The sequence below is a fragment of the Sinohyriopsis cumingii genome, chromosome 5 (genome assembly GCF_028554795.1).
Source record: "Sinohyriopsis cumingii isolate HCF-2022 chromosome 5, ASM2855479v2, whole genome shotgun sequence".
NCBI classification, from domain to species: Eukaryota; Metazoa; Mollusca; class Bivalvia; order Unionida; family Unionidae; genus Sinohyriopsis; species Sinohyriopsis cumingii.
In genome coordinates this window covers 93,979,600-94,003,467 of record NC_142965.1, presented here as the reverse complement: position 1 = coordinate 94,003,467, position 23,868 = coordinate 93,979,600, and the positions used below count along the sequence as shown (strand labels likewise).

Here is a 23,868-nt window from a genome sequence, read left to right as displayed (position 1 = left end):
GCATGGATACTTACCCATATCGTGCCTACCTGGAAAATCTCTTGACGTATGGAAAAGAAGCCAAGAATACTCATCTGGATGCTTGCGTGGTATGGAAACCTGACACGGCAGGTGTAGGCACGTTTAGCGGCACAGTCCTGACAGAAGATGACAATCCTCACAATGTGGGGTTTAACGACCGTCGTAAGAAAATTCTGCAAGGGAGAAGTTTAGAACTGATGGATCGTTTGCATTTGGACATGTGGTTACAAGAAAAGTATTTGCTGAACGGGGTGGATATCCGTCTGAGACTGAATCGTAGCAGTGCCGCTTTCCATTTGATGGCCCATGCCAATGAATACAAAACTATCATTCAAGAAGCCCGACTTTACGTGCGTCGTGTGGAAGTGTTACCTAAAGTGGGAAACGACGTCAGTCAGACGTTGAGCAGAACGACCGCCAAGTATCCGATACGACGCGTAGAAGTGAAAACGTTCACCATTCCCGCTGGACAGCGATCCATGATCGAAGATCATCTGTTCCAAGGACAGTTACCCAAACGTTTGATTGTTGGTATCGTCAGGAATTCAGCCTTCAACGGAACCCACGATCAAAATCCTTTTGAGTTTCAACATTACAATGTGTCCAAGATCGAAGTCAGTCGCGACGGCAAGACCTTGTGTACCCGACCCTTTGAGCCCAACTTTGGTGTCGCGAAGAATTATTTGAGATCGTACTTGTCCTTGTACGAAGCCACCGGACAGTTAGGAACCAACACCAGTCACAGTATTTCGTACGACGATTATGCAGGAGGCTATGCTTTGTGGGGTTTTGATTTCACTCCAGACCAAGGCAGCGACGAGGGACATTTCCACCCTATAAAATCGGGTCAGATTCGTGTGGAACTTCAGTTTGCAAATCCACCTCCAGATCACACAGTGAAGTCATCCTGTATGCAGAATTTGACAATACCATAGAAATCAACAGTTTGAGAGATGTCATTCTAGACTATTAGAAGCCATGGAAGACTGTTATCCCTCTTTGCCTAGTGGAGAAACTTTGAAGATGGAATGTGAGGAGACCGGGGAAGAAGAATCTCAAGACAAAGACGAAGAAGTTATCATGATGAAGTCAAGATGGCCAGAACAAGAAGCCCATTTAATCTCCTGTTTTGCCAAACACTTGGTCGAAAAAATGACGGAATTGATCAAGAAAGATTGCTATGGATGTCAAAACGATCATCCCAATCAAATTCAACACGATAAATGCCTAATGCCGAGTCAAGAAGAAAAAACGAACGATTATCTGGACGAAGCTTGGAGTCTCATCTCGGACGAAGTCGTGTTGCATCAGTGGTATAAAGACTTGCGTGAACATTCTTGTCCACCATTAACCACTCAAGAGATCCATCGTATCGAAGCTCTCCTGAATCAGAGTGGGGAGACGAAGCAAAGAAACGGTTATTTGTCAGACATTTTCAAGCAAAAAGTCAGGATCGAATTGACGACTTATTATTACCTGTTAAGAAGAAAAAAAACACACAAAATATGGATACCTGGGAACTTTATTACCTTTTGAACCACAGTTCGTACACGGCTTCTTGGAATCCTGTCGTCTGTGCTAAAGATGAACTTCCTCATCGCAAACCTCAAGACCATCTAGCTAATGTGATCAACACGGACGACAGTCATCTCCCAGGAACCCACTGGGTAGCCGTCTACTTTCCTCAAGAAGGATGTGTGGAATATTTCGATTCGTATGGATTGCCCCCTTTGGAAGACAATATCATTGACTTTATGAGAAGAAATGATCGGACCACCCGATTCAATAATGTGAAATTACAAGGCACAGATTCCTTGGTGTGTGGACAATATTGTGTATTTTCTGCATCATCGCAGCCTGGCTATTCCTTAGAACATTTAGTGACTCATTTTGATCCTCGTTCTTCTTCTAGAAACGATGTGAAAGTAGATCAATGGTTTTGTGACCATTATGCTTATCTTTTGTCTCAAGCTAGGAAACGTAGTGTCCATCAATGGCCTAATGACTTCCAACAGTGGAAATCACAATTTCATTCACAACGTTGTCAGCCTTGTCCAAAATAATGTGCGAGTTGGAAAAAAAAATGTTTCTCATTTGAAACAAAATGTTTTATGTTATATTGTTGGATTATTGTTAAAAATGTTATAGTTGTTTGTTAGTGATAGGTGATTTTGAATAAAAAATGTTGTGTTTTGAAAAAAATGCCTTTGTCTTTTGTTTGGCTATAAGAATTTTGATTCATGCTCTTTGTCTTCTTACTATCCCTCTCATGGCACTCATTGAACGTTCCGGCTCGAAAACCGTGAAGGGATGTTTTCCTTCACGTCCGCGCTTTGACTTTAAGAACCGGGGTAGTTTCCAGTCTAACCATCCATTGCCGACTCATCCTCCTCCGATGTGCTCCAAACTAGCTAAGCTAAACGAAGCCTACGTGAATTTGCACAGGGTCAGACACAGTCTGATACCGAAGCCAGAAGAGATAGAGAATGTGAGAATGTTAAAAGTCACTGAAGACCTGATAGAAGAGCTCTTCAGAGAAGAAGTGAACAGGGAGAAAGAAAAATGGACAGAGAAGTACAGACTTCAGAAACAGCAGAGAGAGCAGCAACAGCAGCAGCAACCTGAACCTGACAGAGGCTTTGTCGATTGTCGTATCGACACCAAAGAATTCTTCTTCTCTTTCCGAAGAAGCAGACCTATCGCCAGAAAGTCTATCGTCAGAGGACATCGCATTCTTAGAAACTAAATGATTGCCATAGCAAACAAAAAAAACCCAGCCCTTTTCAGGGCTACCCAATACTCTAGAAAAGAAATAGTAATCCATCTGCCAATGTGTGTAGGTAGAGTAGTGTGAATATAAACACTGACTCTTTTGTGGTGTGAGTGTATGTGTTTGTGTACATGATTGTGTGTTTGTAAGCACTCACGTACGTTTCTGTGGATAGTAGATTATGATCATTTTTTTATATTTTTTTTTTTTTGCTGTTTGACGTGTGGGGAGAGTAGATTTGGGGTTTGATTGGATTGCTTTGCGTATGTGGATAGTACATTATTTAATAAAATTTTTTAGAATAGTGATGGGTAGTATAAAAAGTGAGTGAGGGTTTCTTTTAGGTCAGCGCGTTGTTTGGTCATGATCTAGGTAAGATCAATTTTGTTTTAGGGGGATGTTTTCCATCACGTCCGCGCTTGCAGTATAAATTAAAAATCGTTCGGCAGTCTATCTACCCTTGTTGATTGATCAACACCACCAGAATGAACACCAGACTAGCTAAACTGCTTGAACTTCATGTACACCTGGAATATGCCAGGCGTATAGTGAATGAGCTGGCTGCAGAGGCCATCGTAGAAGAGGGAAGGATGAAAGAGGAGGAGAGAAGAAACAATGAAGAGGAGGAGAGAAGAAACAAAGAAGAGGAAGAAAAGGAGAGAGGAAATTTCAGAATCCCAGAGACAGAAGATTGGGGTTCTGAAGCCACTTATCCCGCCTCTGCTCTCCCCCCAAAAAGAGTGAAAGGAGACTGGGGAAGAAGATGTGTGTGTGGTGCCAGGCCTGGAAGGTGCCATCATTAACCAGGTGTCACTGGAGTTCAAAAACAAACAGCCCTTTTCAGGGCTACCCAATAATCTAAAAAAGAAATAGCAATCGATTTACCAATGTGTGTATGTAGAGTAGTGTGAATATAAACACTGACTCTTTTTTTATAGTGTGAGTGTATGTGTTTGTGTATATAATTGTATGTTTGTAAGTGTTATGTACGTTTGTGTGGATAGTAGATTTGGTTTTTTAATTTTAATGCTTTGCGTGGGTGAATAGTAGAGTTGGGTTTAATTTTAATGCTTTGCATGTGTGGATAGTAGATTTGGGGTTTGTTAATTGCTGCTTCACTTATGTGGATAGTAGATCATATGAAATGAGAAAAGTAGGGGATGTTTTCCTTCACGTCCGCACGTTTTAAGTGATGATCTAGGTAATATAACTTTTGGGCTTTAGGGGGATGTTTTCCATCACGTCCGCGCTTTTCGTATAAGAACCCACAGTATTCGTCGTTCAAACCATTCTACAGAGAATAAAAAAGAAGATGGCTTCAAACCAACTTGATAAAATGAAAACATTGCAAGACGTCCTGGACAATTTGGGTATGATGGAGCAAATGTTAGTGAGGCTAAACAAGGATGACTATTCTTATAGTCCCCATCGAGTGAAGATGGAGATCAACAATTTAAGAAAAGTAAAGGACATGATCAATGCTCTGATGAAAGAAATAAAGGAGGAGAAGGAGGATGAAGAGGAAAGGATAAGGATGAGAGAATGGAACGAAAAAATTGAAGAAGAAGAAAATGAGAAGAGGAAGAAAGAAGAGGAGGAGAAGCAGAAAGAAGAGAAAAAGGAGGAAGAAAAGAAAGAAAAGAAGAGAAAAAGTGTAGGACAGAAAATAAGAAACTGGTGGAGAAATAGAAGAAATTAGAAGAAGATGAAAACCAAAGGCCCTTTTCAAGGCCACCCACATTTCTCAAAAAGAGATCGACTTTCAATTGCCTACCCCTTTTTATATTTCATTTTTTGATTTTTTTTTTAAAAAAAAATAGAAACCCCTCCCTGTTTCAATTTTACACAGACCCTATACAGACCCAGGTTTTTTTTGTCCATGTTAAATTTACATAGACCCTATACATGCCCAGGGTGTTAATGTTAAATTTACATAGACCCTATACCGGCCCAAGAAGGTCTGTAATGCTAATTCCTCATAGACCCTATACAGGCCCGGGGTTTTTTCTCCATGTTAAATTTACATAGACCCTATACAGGCCCAGGGGTTTTTGTCCATGTTAAATTTACATAGACCCTATACAGTCCCAGGGGTTTTTGTCCATGTTAATTCCCATAGACCCTATAGTGTCCCAGAGGTTTTGTCCATGTTAAATTTACATAGACCCTATAGTGTCCCAGGGGTGTTTTTAATGGTAAATCCCATAGACCCTATAGTGTCCCTCTTCACTACTGACAAGTCCAACTGCAAACTGCACAGAACTAGATCTGCCATTGCATAATTTACCAGCAGATCTTGGTTTATGCAGAGTATGCAGTAGAATAAGCAAGATAACCCTGATCTATTGGCGCATTGTGTGTTTGCAGTTGGACTCAACTTCTAAGTGAGCATATTGGTAACTAAATAAAATGATTCTTCCCAATACCCATCATCATGAGGTGGTATATGATGTCAATTAGGACGTATGAAATCATGATGTCAGCCAACATTTTTTATTTATCCCTCACATGACTTCCTATGCATATGTATAAAATGATCCAGTATGTTTTCCTCTTATTGGACACTGTTGGGTTTATACTGGATACTGTTATGTGCAATTGTAAGGTTTGGTGTTTTATGGTACAGCAACACAAGTAGGTTATTTAGTGTTGCATGGTGTCTTGCCTAAGGCAACATCAACAGTGAACTTAGGCTGATCCAATTATAATACTGAAGAGCCACATCCTTTTGGCTGTGAGTCTGGCATGCTAATCACTAAGCAGCTGGCCCCTGCACATGCAAGGACCAAATAGTTCGGTTTGTCGATTACAGTAGGTCTATCATGATGCAAAAGTACTTCACACAATTCAATGTATTTACGCATCATTAATTGTTGCAAGTTTTTTTTCCTAAGCTTTATTTATATCAACTTTGGAGAAAACAATTTCAATTATAATCAATCACTTGACAAATAGGGTACATGATAAAGAAAATAAAAATGTTTGTGCTCTTGGATACTGAAATCTTGCCGAAAGTACATAATTGCTCTGAAAGAATACCCTGCTGTACATTGATCTTCTCCACAATATTCAACAACACAAACAATATAATCTATAAATATTATGACTTCATCTAACTTGTACAAATTATTTTGAACTCCCGGATATTGTGCCATATGAACAAAATATATCCACTGTAATATTGTAAATTTTCTTATGCTAATAATTGGAAATCATGTAACTACATCTTCACTAGCCAAGGTTAACATATCTACACCTTGGCAGGTCAATCAGATATTTCATTGTTGTCCTAGCATCATCTATTGGATTTCATGAGTTCCCTCCCTTAGTATGCGATGCCGACTTACCAATAACATGACAGCAGTGCATTGTGCATCTGTCAAAATAGGTGGCGGCAATTTATTTCAAAAGAATAGCTTATTAAGTTTAACACTGAAAGTATGACTATGTACCAAAGAGAATCTATTACAGGTGTATTTGAGGGAAAAGATGTGTTTGTGCAAACATGGATCGGCAGTGGAAACTTGCTCATTCACATCCATGATTAATAGTTTTATCTCATTGACTAAAAATTATTTTTCAACATAAATCTGCATCATTAAAAAATTTGAATGCATGTAATTAATTCTATAGTTTGTTTTCTTGTATTTTTCAATGACCTCCAAAATAGACATGTGGGCAAATAACTTGTTATATTTAGTTATGGAACTTGTTGTAACTCACAATATATGTAAATCCAGCTCAAGAAGGTGCTTTAAATTAAGCATTACAAATCACAGGGAAAACAATTTTATTGCACTGACCAGGATCATGGTTATAAAAAAATGTAGAAGAGAATAATGTTGAGATTTTTTACAAGGTGTAGAAAATCCAGCAAAAACGATGAAGACCGGCAATAACGTTGACAGGCAAACATGACAAATAGTATGATAAAGTAGGAAACAAACATTTCTGGAGAAGTGAAAATATGGTCACCCATGGCTTAACTTTAACCCCAAAGTAAATGCTATGTTTTGTAGCATTTGCAGAGAGCATTCAAAAATGGATGACAAAAAAAGCTCATTTGCAGTGGGTTATTCTAATTTATGGCTGGAAACAATAGTATACCTTGAAACCAAATCACAAATCCATCAGGAATGTTTGAGCAAGAGTTGAGAACTACCAAAACCAAAAGCCCAGTCAAATGCAAGTAAAATTGTCATGATGCTAAATGAAAAAGTTGTTTGAAGAATGTCAGTTTTGCTTGTAATATCTCAATGATGAAGAGGCACAAGTGTTTTTAGAATTGACTGCACAGTATGCAAGAAATAAACTTGAACAAAAAGATTAAATCAACACCAGTTATTAGTATTATGACCGATGGTTCCACTGATAAAGGGTTCCATGAACAAGAAGTTGTTTTTGTCAGAACTGCCATGGGTGGGCAAATATACGCTTCAGTTTTGGGTATGACAGACAAATACTAATTCACGAGCTAATACTGATGGGATTTTAGAGGCTATTCATGAAGCGTTTTCATCATTTCCAATGCTTAATTACAAAAGTAAACTTGTCGGATTTGGCTCTGCTGTCAATACCAGAAGGAACAATGATGCTATTGCTAGGATCAAAGAAATATTTTTGGTTGAATAAATGGCCATGCTCATCGTTAGGAACTGGTTTACAAAGCTGTCATTGCAAAAATCTCTATGCATGTAAAAAAACATCTTTTAGTTACCAATATATAAGACTAATTTCATTTATTGAATCAGAAAAGTATTATTTTAATTTGCAACTATAATGAGGAAAAAACATCTCCAAATATCAAGAGAACATAATGGAAAATGTAACACAAATTTTGCAGTGTAATAAACCAAGATTTAAAAAAAATGTATTCAAAATATATATGTTAGATAAGGCAAATACATACAGTGTATTCTTTTTAAAAGACATTTTATGATATCAATAAGCCGTCAATACTGTGAATTCTATATGCCAACCATCTTAATGAGTCTGCCCCATGATGTGCACTGGATGCATTCAAATGAGTTTCAACATTTGATTAAATGGTATAAGATTCAATGTTTATGCATACCTGTTTTATTAATTTATTTTTGTTTTGGTAACTACTAGGTCTGTGGTTTTTCCCTAGTAAAACAATTTCACAAAGGAACTTTAAACCACAACTGAAACAAATATATGTCTATCATGACTATCAGTTAATGTCTGTTTGCAAAAGAATAACTACATACACTATAAATTATCCTGATTTTCTGATAGTATTAAAAACAATATTAATTAAAAATATTAATTAAAACATATTAATGTCAAACTGTGGATGATAATCTTAAACAGCAACTAAGGACATTCTTATATAGGCAGTGTATGTCACAGGCTTGTATATTAATTAGATGCTTCATTCAACAGAATGTACCAGTCAATTACTATAGCTCAGTGATAATCTGACAATACATATACTGGAAATGAGAACATATATAAATAAGAGTTTGGCTACAATTACTGCATATTTAATTCACTCTCTAGATTTTAAAACAACAAACAAAAACTTATATAAAAACCTGAAGATATTTGCCTTGAATTGAGCAAACATGTTTCAGCCCCTGTATAAAGGTGTGGGTAAAACAAAAATGCTGTCATAGGATTGTTCTCATGGCCAAAACAAATTTTATGAATCCAAATTACCCATAAGCCTTTGTGGCAACCGGTTGTACCAGACCAGTCAGCAAATCCATCCTCTGAGTCCAGGGCCAGTTGATAGTATTTGTAGTATTGTAAATCTTTCCATTGCAGTATAGAAATGTTGTATTCCAGTTGTGGGTGTCTTCATAGACACTTGTCATGTTCAAAAACAAGACATCACTAGAGGATAGATTCAATTTGTCTGAAATTTGTAATTCTGTTGAAATAAAAGTTGAATTTAGACCAGTTCCATTTACAAGTATGCAGGTAATATTATCTGTATGTCCTGCTAGAAACTGGTCAGATAAAATTCCAGCAATAAATGAGAGTAAAAAAATTATAAATGTAACAGATCTACGCAAAACAATTTGTTTCCTTGTTAACTTGGTCTTTCCTATCAGCAGTTCTCTCTCTCTATCAACATCCTGGTTGTCCATTTTCTGTAGTACTGAAGATTTTTCCAATTCCTGGGAGGAACCTTCAACATTGCTTTCAAACTCTCGAGCTGAAATTGACATATATATACCCTCTATACTCACTTATAAGCCAAATCTATCTGCAAACTGCACAGATCCAGATCAGCCACTGCATAATAGGCCAGCAGGTCTGAGTCTGTGCAGTTTGCTAGGAGTAATCAGTAGAACAAACAACACAGACACTGACCTGATCTGCTGGTGCATTATGCAAAGGCAGATAAGGATGTATGTTGTCTGTTGTTTGCAGATGGACTTAACTTTTATGTGAGTATATATGGTAATAATAATGTTAAAAATCATTTTGTCAGATTATGAAAACATTTGAAATGGAATAAGGTAATCAAAAACAGCTTTTGTTAACCTTTGTAAGTCAACTCAATTACCATACAGTTACAAATATTAGTATGTCATGCAAGCCAATGTAGTTACATTTATTTGCTAAAATGTACTAGTAATTTTCAAGAGAAATAGAGTCTCTTAAAATGGAAAAATCAAGATGAAAAATTTGAAGTAAATTATTGTTATATTTACCTGATCACATTAACATTAGGAAACAAAATGCTGCTACCTACTGAATACAGCCATCCGTCAATGATGAAAATTGACTTTCCATCTTACAGCAATAACTGGATTCTTGCATTTACAGGGAAGGGTAATAGGGATCTATAATATACAAATATTCCATTCTCTGTCAAAGACATTACCCAACCACATTAACATTATGAGACAGAGGAAGAGGAACTGAATGAGTATCCAACCTCTACTCACATCTGTGACCCTGAAGGAGCAAGATCACTTCTCTAGAGAAAGGATGAACTTTCTCTTAACATGAAGACAGCACAACCAAAGAATAAATGCTTATACACGTATTTGTTCTGGGTATCTCTCATGAGGTCTCACACATGGATACTGTATAACCTACGAAAGTTTCTCCATTAAAAAGTGTGAAAGCTATAACATCATGCCTGCAAAAGAGGTTATGTTGTCACAGATGGCTGTTACCAGTGACCCAATGGATTCAACTCCATATCCCATAAACAGAAGCTGGATAAAAAAGACTGGGCACACCACCTAAATGACTCAACTATTTCCCAAATGTTAACATTACATTTGAATGCATGGCTCATTGAAAACTTGCCCTAGGTTCAAAGGCCTCAGCAAAGATCTTCAGACATTCCTGATCCTGAGAGAGCTATGAGTGCATCAATCTGATTATCCACCTTAGGCATCGGGCCAGTGCTTGTGTGGTTATGTCTTCCTCTCTGCCTTAACAAGTAGGAAGTGTCTCCAATAAGCACCCCAGACATTCTGTATAGCACCTGAGTGCATGGAAAAGGACCTGCCTCTCGAGACGGATTGATCCAAGAGACTGGCCATATGATTACCTTTTGATTGTCTTTGATGTGAACCTGTTGTTAGAGACAAAATCAGGATGTGTAATCAGTGCTAATGAGCTCAATAAAATGAAACTGCATGTAATTAGGATAGTGTATGAATTAAATCACCTGCACACTGAAGCTATCAGGAAGCAAGTCTTATATGATAACAGTTTCAGTGAAGAGAAAGCCATGGGCAAATTTAGACCTCAAAACCCAGGAGAAGCTCTATTTAAAAAAACAAGGTGAGTAAGTGGGATCAGGGTAGGCTAACATTAAATAACAGATTGCAAAGATCCTTATTATTACCTCTCTTCCATGATGTCTAAATATGGTGAAAATCATAGAACAACAGCCCTAAATAGCTGCAGGTATAAACTTCTTCTCAAGGATGAAAGAAAGAATTTAATCAACAAGGGATGGAGGCTGAGAGGGTTGTGATGTTTTTGTCCTGACAAAAGTCAGTTAAAAAGCACCAGTTTCCTGTGTAATCCTTTAAAGTGGAGTGTCTTCTAGCACATAGATCCTCTCCATGATCAAACAGCACACACCTCCTTCTGTAAAATGTCTACCCTTATGGTCCTGGCTGGGGCCTCTGTCATGAAGAGGGCAAATGACAGTGGAGGGGGATAGATTAATTAAATCTGAAGGCCTTCTGAAACGTTTTGCATCACCCATCACTGGCTAGAAAGAGGTTGATCCAGTCTGGAGAAATGGAAGGAGTCTGGCACCCACAGGAGTGCCATTGGTGGGCAGGAGGAACAGTAAGTAATTGTTCAGTTGCAGGAGTAGAAAATATGGATGTAATGTGGAACAGGTCAGAAGTGTCTGCTCAGATTACACAAATGATGGAGTGTCTGGCTTGTGTTAGGGTGGTCCTCGGTTAAAACCTCAGTCTAGATAGTATTTTGCCTGTTACATTGGGCTCTATTAGTCAATATGCAACCTGCATAGGGAGTGACAAGAAATAAGGGAGAATCCTGGCAGACTTGGATAACTCCAGTAACAGAACACCAGGCTAGCAATCCCAGGTTTAAACCCATCGGGCTACAAAATATTAACACGTTGATAGATGGAAAGATCTTGCAAAAATAGATCATCATTTAGGTTAGAAAATATAGTTCCCAAGCAATTCAATACAGTGACAAAATATTAACACTCTAACAGACGGAAAATAAAAAAGATGACCTTTTATTTAAAAAAATATTCAATGCAGTGACAAAGGCAGCTTACCACTGAGATATTCCGGTTCTGAATGCTCCACTCCAGCTCGGTCCTGAGCCTAGAATAGGTCAATATTTAAACTTAATATAAAAATCGACTGAAATAATAATTAGAAGTTAGTTCATGGAAAACAAATGCCCCAGCACAGTAACTGAAAAATGACCTGTATGCAAATCATCCCAACAAGACAGAGGGACATGGGTAACATTTCTATCAGGCATACAAATTTTAGAACTGGTCTGAGATATGGATCATGATTAACATTTTATCAATAATAATAATAATAATAAATTTATTTTACACAGCTAACTCAGTGATAACATACTTTCCTCCCTTTAGGTTTTTTGGAAGAATCCTTCATACCATCCTTTTTGAGGGAACAAAAGGTAGTCCTAATTGTTTAGTTGTGAAAATTATTACTAGATTAAAGACAAACATTACATTTCTGATGAGATATATTTGCTGTCATTTATTGATGGACATCTGCTTTGCAAAAGGTATGTATGTGACATGGAAAGGTCAATTTTAATATTCTTTGAAACAGTACACATAGCACATGGACCTCTGAAGTTCATATCTCTTTCAGACAGTGGACATAGCATACATTTTTAACAAGGTCATATTCAATGAGAAACCAGAGAGAAAAAAAAACATTCCAATCATAACGCTCATATCAGGATGATAATGTAATGAGCTAGATTACTTAAAGGCACAAATTATAATTAAAATAATATTACAGCATGATTATAATTATAAATTTATAGAAAATTAAGATCAATCAAAGCATAAAATTATTTAGAACATTACTATCTAACATTATATTACAATGATAAAAAAACCTAATGATAAACATAAACCCTAATCTACTCATGCATGATGCAACAATAGATTAGGATCTATCCTGTTTGCAGTCAGACTCAATAAGCAAGTACCTTCTGTGCTTCCTTTTTCCAATCCATCAATAGAATCTTCAGCAGAAAGGCGATTGTCTGAAATAAGGTACCAATCAACATGCCCCACCAAGCACCTGTTGAAAATAAATATATACACAATTAAACTTGTGATTTTTTAATTTCTTTTTACCATAAATTTTACAGAATGCTTTACATTAGTAATTCTAAAAAGCACATGTTGTAATGTCATGCAAGAAAATGAAATCAAGAAGGACAAATACAACAAGAGCACAGTGAATGGCATTTCATATGTCCACCACCTCTGTTCAATAGCCCTCTATGTAAGCAAAAACAGGACATGGCTGAATGTGAAGATCACTGTAATGGCCTGGACCTTTGATCAGGGTATATGGTCTTGAATTAAACTTACAGTGAAGAAACTATTATTTTCTTATTAGTCTTATCATGACCATGAGACTGACATCTGGCCTTTAGACCCTAGAATCCATGGGCTTCTTTAGTACCCTAGGTTCAAGCCATGTACAAAATGTGGTCAAGGAGCTTACCATAGAACAAATATATTTCTCTGAACCTGTTTTTCTTTGAGCCACAATGGCTCTGACCTTTTATCTTTTGATCCCCAAATCAACATGCCTCTTCCATACTTTACCCACAAGCCCTCAAAGAACTTTTGTCAAAATACATGGTTTAGAATTAAAGTCATGCAAAAATGATTTTTCTTCTTTTCATCACAGTGACTTTGACATGGAGGGGGAAAACAAAAAAACACCCCCTTTAACCCATTGGCTTTCTCTCAGATCTGATGATCTGTCCCTTCTCTGTCAACTTACATGCAAGCGTATACAGTAAACACTATGTCAGACAAAATAGACCGTCTTCTGGCAAATGACATCAGTCTGTTCAAAATGAATACTAAGATATTTTAGTGCATTGAGATGATGAGATGATGTAAGTGCCTTGTAAGTGCTGAAATTATGTGATTTGTACAATTCTGTGCAAATATATTTTTACAATCTGATTCTTTACAAAGTTTGCAAGTCATCACACTAGTAGTTTCAATGTATTCTAACAATCCCATTTGTTCACAAAATGTATGAACAAATTTCTTTTGTACATTACCAACTAGCACTTCCATTTCACTACTGGAAATCAAATACATGGGTCCAATATCTCACCAATCACTATTATTGTTGTCAGGATGATTTTGTTTCATGCAAGGAGATTTGTTTTAGTAAATTATGTTATTGATTACCCTCTGCTACCTCTGAATCCAGCCCTCCCTCAAGGGCAAAAACACCTTTCCATATATCAAATACATAAATCAAGGGAAATAACTCTTACAGATTAACTCCCATTAATTACCCATATCCCAAATATAACCAGTTTATGCTTGAGTAAAACCTATAAACAGGGTCCTCACATTTGCAGGAAAGGAGGTGAGGAGAGATTGGGTACGAATTTTTGGAGAAATAATTTGATAAATAATTTCTTTTCTCCATCATATACATTAACCAATTACATTAACAACCTCTACTTACCATGTAAGAGTATGATGATTGTGATACATTAGGATGATCTCCTCCTAATATGGGGTCAGCAAAACCAAGGACTATATGTTTATATACATTCAAGGGCCATTCCTTTGGGATCCTGCATCTGGTTATTGTCTTACATTCTAAAATTATCCATCGATTCCAGACAAAGTTGCATGGTCATGCCCCAGGCTGAGGTTGTGCTGTCATTTTAACTTCATGGGCAGCTACCAGTGGCCTCATAAGATCTGGTTCACTCCTTTCTGAGACCATGTCATACAAATGAAAGATACCAACTGACTCTACTATGTCATAAATTGACACATTATATTTGAAGACCTGGGTTGTGAAAATTACTCACATTTTTTGACCCAAAATCTTTGAGTCATACCTGATACTGCGAGAGTCCAGGACACAAATGGGAGACCATGGAATTGGTATTCTACCCCATGGTAGTTCAGCCAAAAGTATTTAAAAGATGTCATATGGATGTTTATATGGAAACACACACTAGGTCAAGACTGATCATGTATTCAAGGCATTACACATTATAACAAACATATCATGTTGTCTCCATATTAAACTTTATGGCAGCAATAAATTGAGTCAGCTCAAGTCCATGACAGGCTTCAATTTTCCAATGGCTTTTTCTAACCAGAAAAAGTCAAGAATATAAACCTGAGGAGTATGGTTTTCGGACTACCTCCACTGCCTACTATACAAACTAAAGCTCCATCTCCTGTTGGAAAATGTCCACCTTTGTAGGATAGCTTTGAATCTCTATAAAAAACCAGGATGACAGATGAATGAGACTGGAGCATCTATGAAATAACTCAGATTGTCCAAAGATTTGTTGGAAAAAGCTTGATTCAAGCCTGATGGAACAGAAGGAGTCTGGCACCCACAAAAGGGCTGCCAGTAAGTGAGAGGGGCAGCAAGTCACTACATCTGGTGGGAAGCTTTGGAAGCAGAAACCATGTTTCCTCTCCCCTACTTCCAGCTTGCTTGCAGAACTTAGGTGCATATGGCTGCCTATGACTCAACTGACCATGAAAGGGTTGCCATTGTTGCTTAGAAATGCCTCTGCAATTTTTCTGTTGCAAATCATTCCATTACTGGAATGCCTCCAGATGGGATCACAGAGATAAGGGCCCACATGGAGAGCTGAAGGGGAAAACTCATGTGCTGTCTTCTTTCTAATCTCCTCAATTCAACCTCCAAGCATAAGTTGGGAACTGAATAGGAGGGAATGTGAGGTTGCCACATAGTGGGTTTTAAGAGAAAATTGCAGGAGAGCACCTCTTTTTATGAAACTGAGGTTACAAGTGGCCATTCGAGCATTCACCATCATGTGAGCAGCTCTGTTGACTACCTTTCCAATATATTATACTGATTTCCAAGGTATGATCACTTCTGACCTTCTCGGCAAGGTGTACATTTGCCAGTGACAGCAGGTCAAGTAGGGAGGAAGTTGACATGATGTTCATGACCAACTCAGATGTGAAATTAAACACTTGTCTGTCCACTTTATAACAGAATGGAGCAGACATGTTGATGGCAGAAATATCCTTGTCATGGCAATGTAGGTCCAAATGCTAAACAGTGGTCTGTAATTTGTACCAATGTGGTTAGAGCGCTACAAGCAAATGACTTGCCAAAAATAGCACCTTCAAGTTACTGGGGTCATACATTTTATCCAAGAGATATCCAGTAATTTCTATAATCTTTGATGATTATGTGGTAAAATTTTGAAGTACAGAAACTCTCAACATCCACCAAGACCTTTGATCTTGTACGTAACATCGAGTGCCAGTGGGAGACAGCATTCTGACAGAGGCAAAATTCTATATATCTCGTTAGTTGCCATCATTAAACACCTAAAATCTTTTTCAATACATGTTCAAAGTAACATATGATAAAATTCAAAATGTCAAACAATCAATGACAGTTTAGTCTTTTGTCAATCATAATCTTGACTTGGTAATGAGTTGTCACACATAAGCAAGACCACTGTCTGATAAATGACAGAGTTTTGATGGATAGTGATCAAACAATGCAATGAAAGTATGTTATGACTAGAAAATGTTATTTCTGCTCTTAAATTAAACTCAGTCTTCTCAAGGATAATATCATATCTACCAACTTTTGAAACAGAATTTTAGCATTTGGAATGCTGACAAATATAATTTTCTCACTGCTTTTAACTGCCTTTCCATAGAATAAGTTTCTACTCCTCTACAACAAATGACCATATCCATCCTACAAAACCTTACAAAAAGACTAAACTCTGTCCTAACTGAAAACTGCCTATGATATTCAGAAATTCAAAGTGTTCTTGTCACACTCTTTCTTGTTTACCTTAACAGTGACACACATTTTGCTCAACAGAATCATTATTTGCCTCTGACATGAGTATCAGAGTGTAAATTAAGATATCAGAGTGTAAATAAAGACATGAGTATCAGAATATGAATCAATTAGACATGAGTATCCGAGTGTAAATCAAGACATGAGTATCAGAATGTAAATCAAGACATGAGTATTAGAATGTAAATCAAGGCATGAGTATCAGAGTGTAAATCAAGATATGAGTACCCAAGTGTAAATCAAGACCTGAGTATCAGTGTAAACCAAGACATGAGTATCAGAATATGAATCAAGACATGAGTATCCGAGTATAAATCAAGACATGAGTATCAGAATGTAAATCAAGACATGAGTATCAGAATGTAATCAACACATGAGTATCCAAGTGCAAATCAAGGCATGAGTATCAGAATGTAAATCAAGACATGAGTATCCGAGGGTAAATCAAGATATGAGTATTAGTGAAAATTAAAACATGAGTACCCAAGTGTAAATTAAAACATGAGTATCCGAGTATAAATCAAGATATGAGTATTAGTGAAAATTAAAACATGAGTACCCAAGTGTAAATTAAAACATGAGTATCCGAGTGTAAATCAAGACATAAGTATATGAGAGTAAATCAAGACATGAGTATCCGAGTGTAAATCAAGACATGAGTATCTGAGTGTAAATCAAGACCTGAGTATTAGAGTGTAAATCAAGACATGAGTATCCAAGTGTGAATCAAGACATGAGTATCCCAGTATAAATCAAGACATGAGTATCTGAGTGTAAATCAAGACATGAGTATCAGAGTCTAAATCAAGACATGAGTACCCAAGTGTAAATCAGGATATGAGTATCAGAGTGTAAATCAAGACATGAGTACCCAAGTGTAAATCAAGACATGAGTATCTGAATGTAAATCAAGACATGAGTATCAGAGTGTAAATTAAGACATGAGTATTAGAGTGTAAATCAGGAAAATACTAATTGCAATCCCTGTACATGTGAAAGAGAAACAGAAGTTACATGATCTCTTTTAAAGCAAGGTCATGAAGTGAATACATTTTGAAGTAGGATTTCAACAGGAAATAAGGCTGTGCCAATAAAAATAAGAACTGCTTTACACAATGCTCATTTTATTACAGATTTTCCAATGGCCATTAAGTATTTAAATTTTCAAATTTCTGGTTTGAAATTCAGAAGTAAGATTTATGGATGAAATATCAGAATGAATCTGATTAAATTGGAATGATCGGCTGGTAGGTAATATCATTTGATTTCAAAACCTAAACTGCATTTGGAATGACTTTTTGCACCATTTATGGTACAAATGGCCCACAGTAGAAAAGATTTTGCTGTTGTTGTTGTAGGGATTAACGCCATTTTTCAGCACATGATAGGCTATACATGGCGGCCAGTATTAATGGTGGAGGAAGAACCCGGGAAAACCGCGGAAAGAACCACCAACCCACGAGAAGCTACTGGCAAGCTTTCTCATATGCCCACATTGGCCAAATCTGAGACTCGAACCTACGCAGATAGAGGTGAGATGGCAGTGATCCGTAATGGAGAGCGCTTTAGACCACTCAGCCACTCGGGGCCCCCAAAAGATTTTGCACTTGTCTTCAACAAATAATGTAAATTATGCAAAACATCCTAATGCAACACTGCCATTACATAGACTTTCTTACATTCCTACAGGAGTGTGATCACAATTTCTAGCCTAGAAAATGATGGGCTATATCTTTTATCTTTCATCACATGACAGCTGTTTTTCATCACATGACCTTCTATTGCAGTCATAGTGTACATAAACTGACAAAAACATTATCTGATTTGTATCATTACTTAAACATTCTTTCATAATTATAATCAAAATAAACAATAACTGTAACACAGTTACATCCTAAAACATGCACTGGTTGAAGTTAAAATCCCAAAGTCTGGATGTTTTCTGCTGATTGACCTAACAATAGGTACAGATTCTGAAGCCCGGTTTCAAGTCAAAAATGCTGTTGTAATGTAATTGTCATTTTTTTTTTTTTAAATGAATCTTCTCATTATTGTCTTTGCAAAAGGCTAATCAAGTCCATATCAAAGCTGAATAGGGCTATATCATTATTTATATTTATTTTGACCGTCTTTTAATTTTCGGGAAAAGAGTCAATTTTTATATACTGTTAATGGTATCTTTGGCACACGACATAGACTTTATGTATTGCCATTACCTGGATGGTCTCGACCACTGTTCTTGGAATGCTTTGTAGCCATTACTTGGAAAGTCTTGACCAGTTTTTTTTAATGCATTGTAGCCAATACACTGATGATATTGACCACTATTCTTGTGTAGCCATTACCTGATGGTCTTTAACATTTTCTTGGAACTTTATACATCACATAAGGTTTTCATGGAATTGTTCAGTGTAAATCTTACCTTTCGTACTTTATCTTAAGTTAAAGAAATGGGAGTTTCACTGTGTTAATGCTGAATTAGTATACACAATAAGCCATTTGGCTTTAATTCTCACATTTTGTTCAGAAAAGTGAGAAAAAAAATAACCCTTCAAAACACATCAGTGTAGGATAGGAAAACTCCACCCTGAGGATAAGCATGTAGTGTGATACTTTGCAAATGCATGTCAGATGTAATACCTGATCTTCAGATGGAATTTACATTCTATACTGACTGAATTTAAATCCTAAGCTGATTGAATTTAAATCCTACACCGACAGGATTTACATCCCACACTGATGAAATTTACATCCTACACTGATGGAATTACATCCTACACTGATGGAATTAATATCCTACACTAATGGAATTACATCCTACACTGATGGAATTTACATCCTACACTGATGGAATTTACATCCTACACCGATGGAATAAACATCCTACACCAATGGAATTTACATCCTACACTGATGGAATTTATGACTCCTACAATAATGGAAATATATCCTACAATGGAATTTACATCTTTCACTGATGGAATTTACAATCCTACACTGATGGAATTACATCCTACATGAATGGAATTTAAACCCTACACTGATGGAATTTACACCCTACACTGATACTGGAATTAACATCCTACACTGATGAATTTACATCCTACACAAATGGAATTTACATCCTACACTAATGGAATTACATCCTACACCAATGGAATTTATATAATAATAATAATAATAATAATAATAATGAGGACTTTGTATAGCGCCTAATCTTTAGAAGCTCTAAGCGCTTTACAACTTTAGACAACACCTATAAGATAAGAAACATAATAATATTATTACAAAAACAAACAACATGAAATTAGAAAAACATTAAAAAATAAAATAAAAAACATGCTGAGAATATTTCAGGTAGGAAACATTATTAGGTCTTTAAGTTTGTTCTTGCTGTTGAAATAAGTGAGTTTTGAGAGCCCTCTTGAATGTGATCACTGTCTTTGTGTCCAAGTTCAATTCATTCCACGTTGCTGGGCCCTGGTATGCAAAAGAACGATGTCCATATGACTTTGTTTTCATACTTGGAATAATGAGTATACGATTGTCAGAAGAGGAGCGTAAGTATCTTGCTGGTGTGTACACATGGGTGAGGTCAGATAGGTATGTTGGACTAGAGTCCGACAGTGAAATGTAGCACAGAGAACAAATTTTGTGTTTGATTCTGGATTGAATGGATAGCCAGTGTAGGGTACAGAGCAGTGGGGAGGTGTGCTCTGATTGTGGTACTCTAAGTATGATCCGAGCAGCTGTGTTTTGAACTTTTTGAAGTTTCTGGAGTAGATATTGAGATGAACCAGACAGAATTGAGTTATAATAGTCCAGTCTTGAAAGTACTAATGAACACACAAGTGTTTTAGTGGCATGAACTGAAAGATATTTTCAAATTGAGCTGATGCGTCTCAGCTCAAGATATGCAGCCTTGCATATGTTCATGACATGTTGGTGCAATATGAGAGTACTATCCAGAGTAACACTTGGGTTTCATACTGACTGTGTGAATTTAATGTTGGCGTTGCTGATATTTATTGTTTTAGGTAAAGGATGTGAATGAGAAAGTCATTGTGTTGTGATCAGAATGGCCTCAGTTTTATCATCATTCATCTGCAGCTTGTTACAAGTCATCCATGATTTCAGATCAGAAATGCACCTCTCTACACCTAGGATGGTAGCATCAACTTCAGTTGGGACAGTGGCTAGATTTGTATATTTGCGTGTCATCAGCATACAATTGATGAGACACTGGATGATGATCTATGATACTTGAGAGCGACTGAGTGTACAGAATGAAGAGAACAGGTCCAAGAACAGACCCCTGTGGAACACCACAACATAGATCAACTGGTCTGGAGTGTATTCCATTTGCAGACACAATTTGTGTCCTGTTGACCATGTAGGACTTGAACCACAGTAAGGCTGTATCATGAATGCCAAATACATGCTGGAGATGGTGAAGTAATAAATCATGGTCTATTATGTCAAATGCTGCAGACAAATCAAGGAGGGTGAGGACTGTAATCTTTCCGCTATCCAATGCAGAGAGAATGTCATTAACTACTTTTAGAAGAGTAGTTTCAGTACTGTGGCAAGGGTGATATGCAGATTGTACATTGCTAAAAAGACTGTTTGAACTTAGATGTGATACAAGCTGGGATAGAACAACATTTTCTAAGATTTTTTAAATGAATGGGAGATTAGAAACTGGGCGGTATTTCTTTAAATCATTATGCTCTAGTGTTGGTTTCTTCAGCAGAGGCTTTACAATGGCAGTTTTGAAAAATTATGGGAATTTCCCAGATGAGAGAGTGGTATTAATAACATCAGTTAGTGAAGGCAATACTGGATCTAAGCACTCAAACAGCAGTGATGTTGTAATTGGATCAAGTTCACATGACTTTGGTGCACTCTTCATCATGATTGTACATATGAAATCCATAGAGACAGGTTCAAATGCTGCTAATGGTTGCCACTCAAATTCTGTATCCCAACTGTATGGTGACGATGAGTCAATTGAAATTGTGGTGTCAAGCTTATCTCTAATGGTTTGTACTTTGTCATGGAAAAAATTTGCAAACATGTCCGGAAGGTCGACTGGAGAGAAGGGAGTTGGAAATGGCGTTGATTTGTTCCTTGACATTAGCTTGTTAGTAATCTCAAAGAGCTCTTTGCAGCTGGAACTTTCCATGATCTTAGTAGTGTAGTGGGCTGATTTCGCTGCATGGACTCATTTGTGACATTCTTCTTAGCGACTTCATAGATTTGCTTATGAATAGTGAGTCTGGTGGAAAGCCAGAGCCTCTCAGCTTTACAGTGGTCTCTTTTAGCAGTGCGAAGCTGGTCCCTAACACTGCTATACCATGGAGAACACTTTTTAATTGATATTCTGCACTTGGTAGCTGGGGCATGTTTGTCAAGTAATGAACGCAGACAGTTATCGAGTTGTTCTGCAGTAGGAGGTAAGCAAGTTGTCAGGTTAGCTTGGATGTCGTGCATTAATTTGGTTCTATTTATCATACGGAGGTTTCTCTTAGTAGCAGATAAAGGTGGATGGTTAGGGTTATCCTACACTGATGCATATGAAGAATTCAATTACACCTTCTAGCAATGATATACAGTGGAACCTTGCTATAATGCAATAACTGGTTTCCAAAATATTGGATTGCGTTAATATCGGGGTTGTGTTAATGCAGTGTTTTACAGTACAGTGTGACCCCACTATAGCGAAATCGGATATAACACGGTCATGGCGAAATTTCACATACATGTATTTTTCTTGTGCACAAAAAAAAATTCTTAAAAAGTATGAAAAAAACATAAAAAGTCGCTATCATTTTGGGGAAGAGATCGCATATGAATAATACAAGATGATCGTGGCTTGACTCTTGAAATTTAATATACATTTTTCTCGTACATGAGAAAGTATTTTCTTCTTAAAAGTAAGAAAGAAAAAAAAACGCATAAAAAGCTTATTCTGGGATTGTGTAGGTCTTCGCCAATGTCGCAAACTTGGATTGTTTTTCCTTATTGGCTGCAAAACATACCATGTGGCTTTTTATTTATGGGCGACATTGTTGGCTGTTTGAACTTTTATATATGACCAATGGTTTGGAGTGCAGAAATTCAGAGGCCCCATGAAAGGAAGCCGCAAAATGGATATAAAATGCACTGAAATTTATCTATTGTTACATAAACAAATTCTTTGTCCATACTGACAAACCATCTAAACAGTGCATTGCTACATCATAATCCGCTTATCTTGACATCTAGCATGAGTTATGTATGTTTTGAAATATCCACTTGTTTGTTGTTGACATTTCTGGTAACAGAAATCAACCAGACGTTGCATTGTCTTGCAATCTATCTTTCATCCGATTTTTGGCCGCTCACTAGTAATTAATATATTTACAAAGACTGACATTTGTATTGGATGGGAAGTAAAATTCCTCTTCTTTTCACTCAGATCTAAATCCTTCAGAACACTCACGTTTTCTGTAATAATCCCTGTCATCAGAACACCTGCGTCTCTATCGTCCGTTGACCCTTTGTTAATTTTCAGATGCATGCGTGGAAGGCAGCATCATGCTGCTACCACAAATGTAAAAAAAAAAAAATACATCTTACTTATTGGTTTATTCAGTAGGCATGGAGGGACAGTAACTAGAATAGTCTAAACGACGGCCAATTCCTTTTTAAAAATGTACCCAGATAAAATAGTTTGCTGAAATTTCAAAGGAAACAGATTACCTTTGAAGCACTGACTGCTATGAAAACAACATACACAGCAAATGGAAAAAATACGTCTCAGTCATGCAATACAAATTATTTGATGTTGCTGCCACAATAAGAAATGGGCATTCGTTTGGTTCTCCAAAGCTGTCCTTTAGCAGTGACTTCAATAGTGCATGCACCCTTCATCAAAGAAAGCTGAGTACAATCTTTCAATAACAGCAAAGAATTTTTCTTCAAAGGAAGTCAGTTCCAAACTTAAATAAAAGTGATGGAATCTGATGGATTTTTGAATTTTCCAACATGACTGGAACACATTAACTGTGCTGTGAAAGTTTCCTTTTTGTTGGGAAAAAGTTTATGCTTACCAACAGTGGCTTAAAATGCAAACTAACTTTCACCAACTTGGAACATAAAGTAAATGCGTTTTTTTATTCGTTATGTGATTGTGCTATGTTTTCTCCACTGAATTCAGACCAATATGACCTGTTACAATATTACTGCATATTTTAAAGCTGTGTGTGTGCATATTTTTGATGGAATCACTTGTATTGTGGATTCAATGTATATGATGAGATTCGCAGGTGAGTAAACAGCATTGATACGCTATTCATGCTATACATTAGACATTTATATATAAACAGGATTCAAGTATATGTACCAATTCATGGTTCTCTAAATAAAGTAAACTATTATATTATCTCTTCTGTTTTCACTACAGGTATATTTCTCATTTAATAGGCATCAATTTAAGATAGTAACTGTGCCGATGAAGCATGTATT

At 36.8% G+C, this 23,868-nt stretch overlaps 1 protein-coding gene across 1 annotated transcript in view; it reads right to left on the bottom strand.

Annotated features, from left to right (window-relative positions):
- Nucleotides 1-5,057: 5,057 nt before the first annotated feature.
- Nucleotides 5,058-23,868, bottom strand: part of LOC149799787 (multidrug and toxin extrusion protein 1-like) — a 100,661-nt gene continuing 81,850 nt past the window's right edge. The window contains exons 17-19 of the mRNA XM_089959171.1: nt 12,479-12,573; nt 11,556-11,604; nt 5,058-8,975 (exon numbers count right to left, since the gene is read on the bottom strand). Coding sequence (XP_089815297.1) covers nt 8,470-8,975; nt 11,556-11,604; nt 12,479-12,573 — 650 coding nt within the window. The 3' untranslated portion in view covers nt 5,058-8,469. The remainder of the gene's footprint in view (nt 8,976-11,555; nt 11,605-12,478; nt 12,574-23,868) is intronic.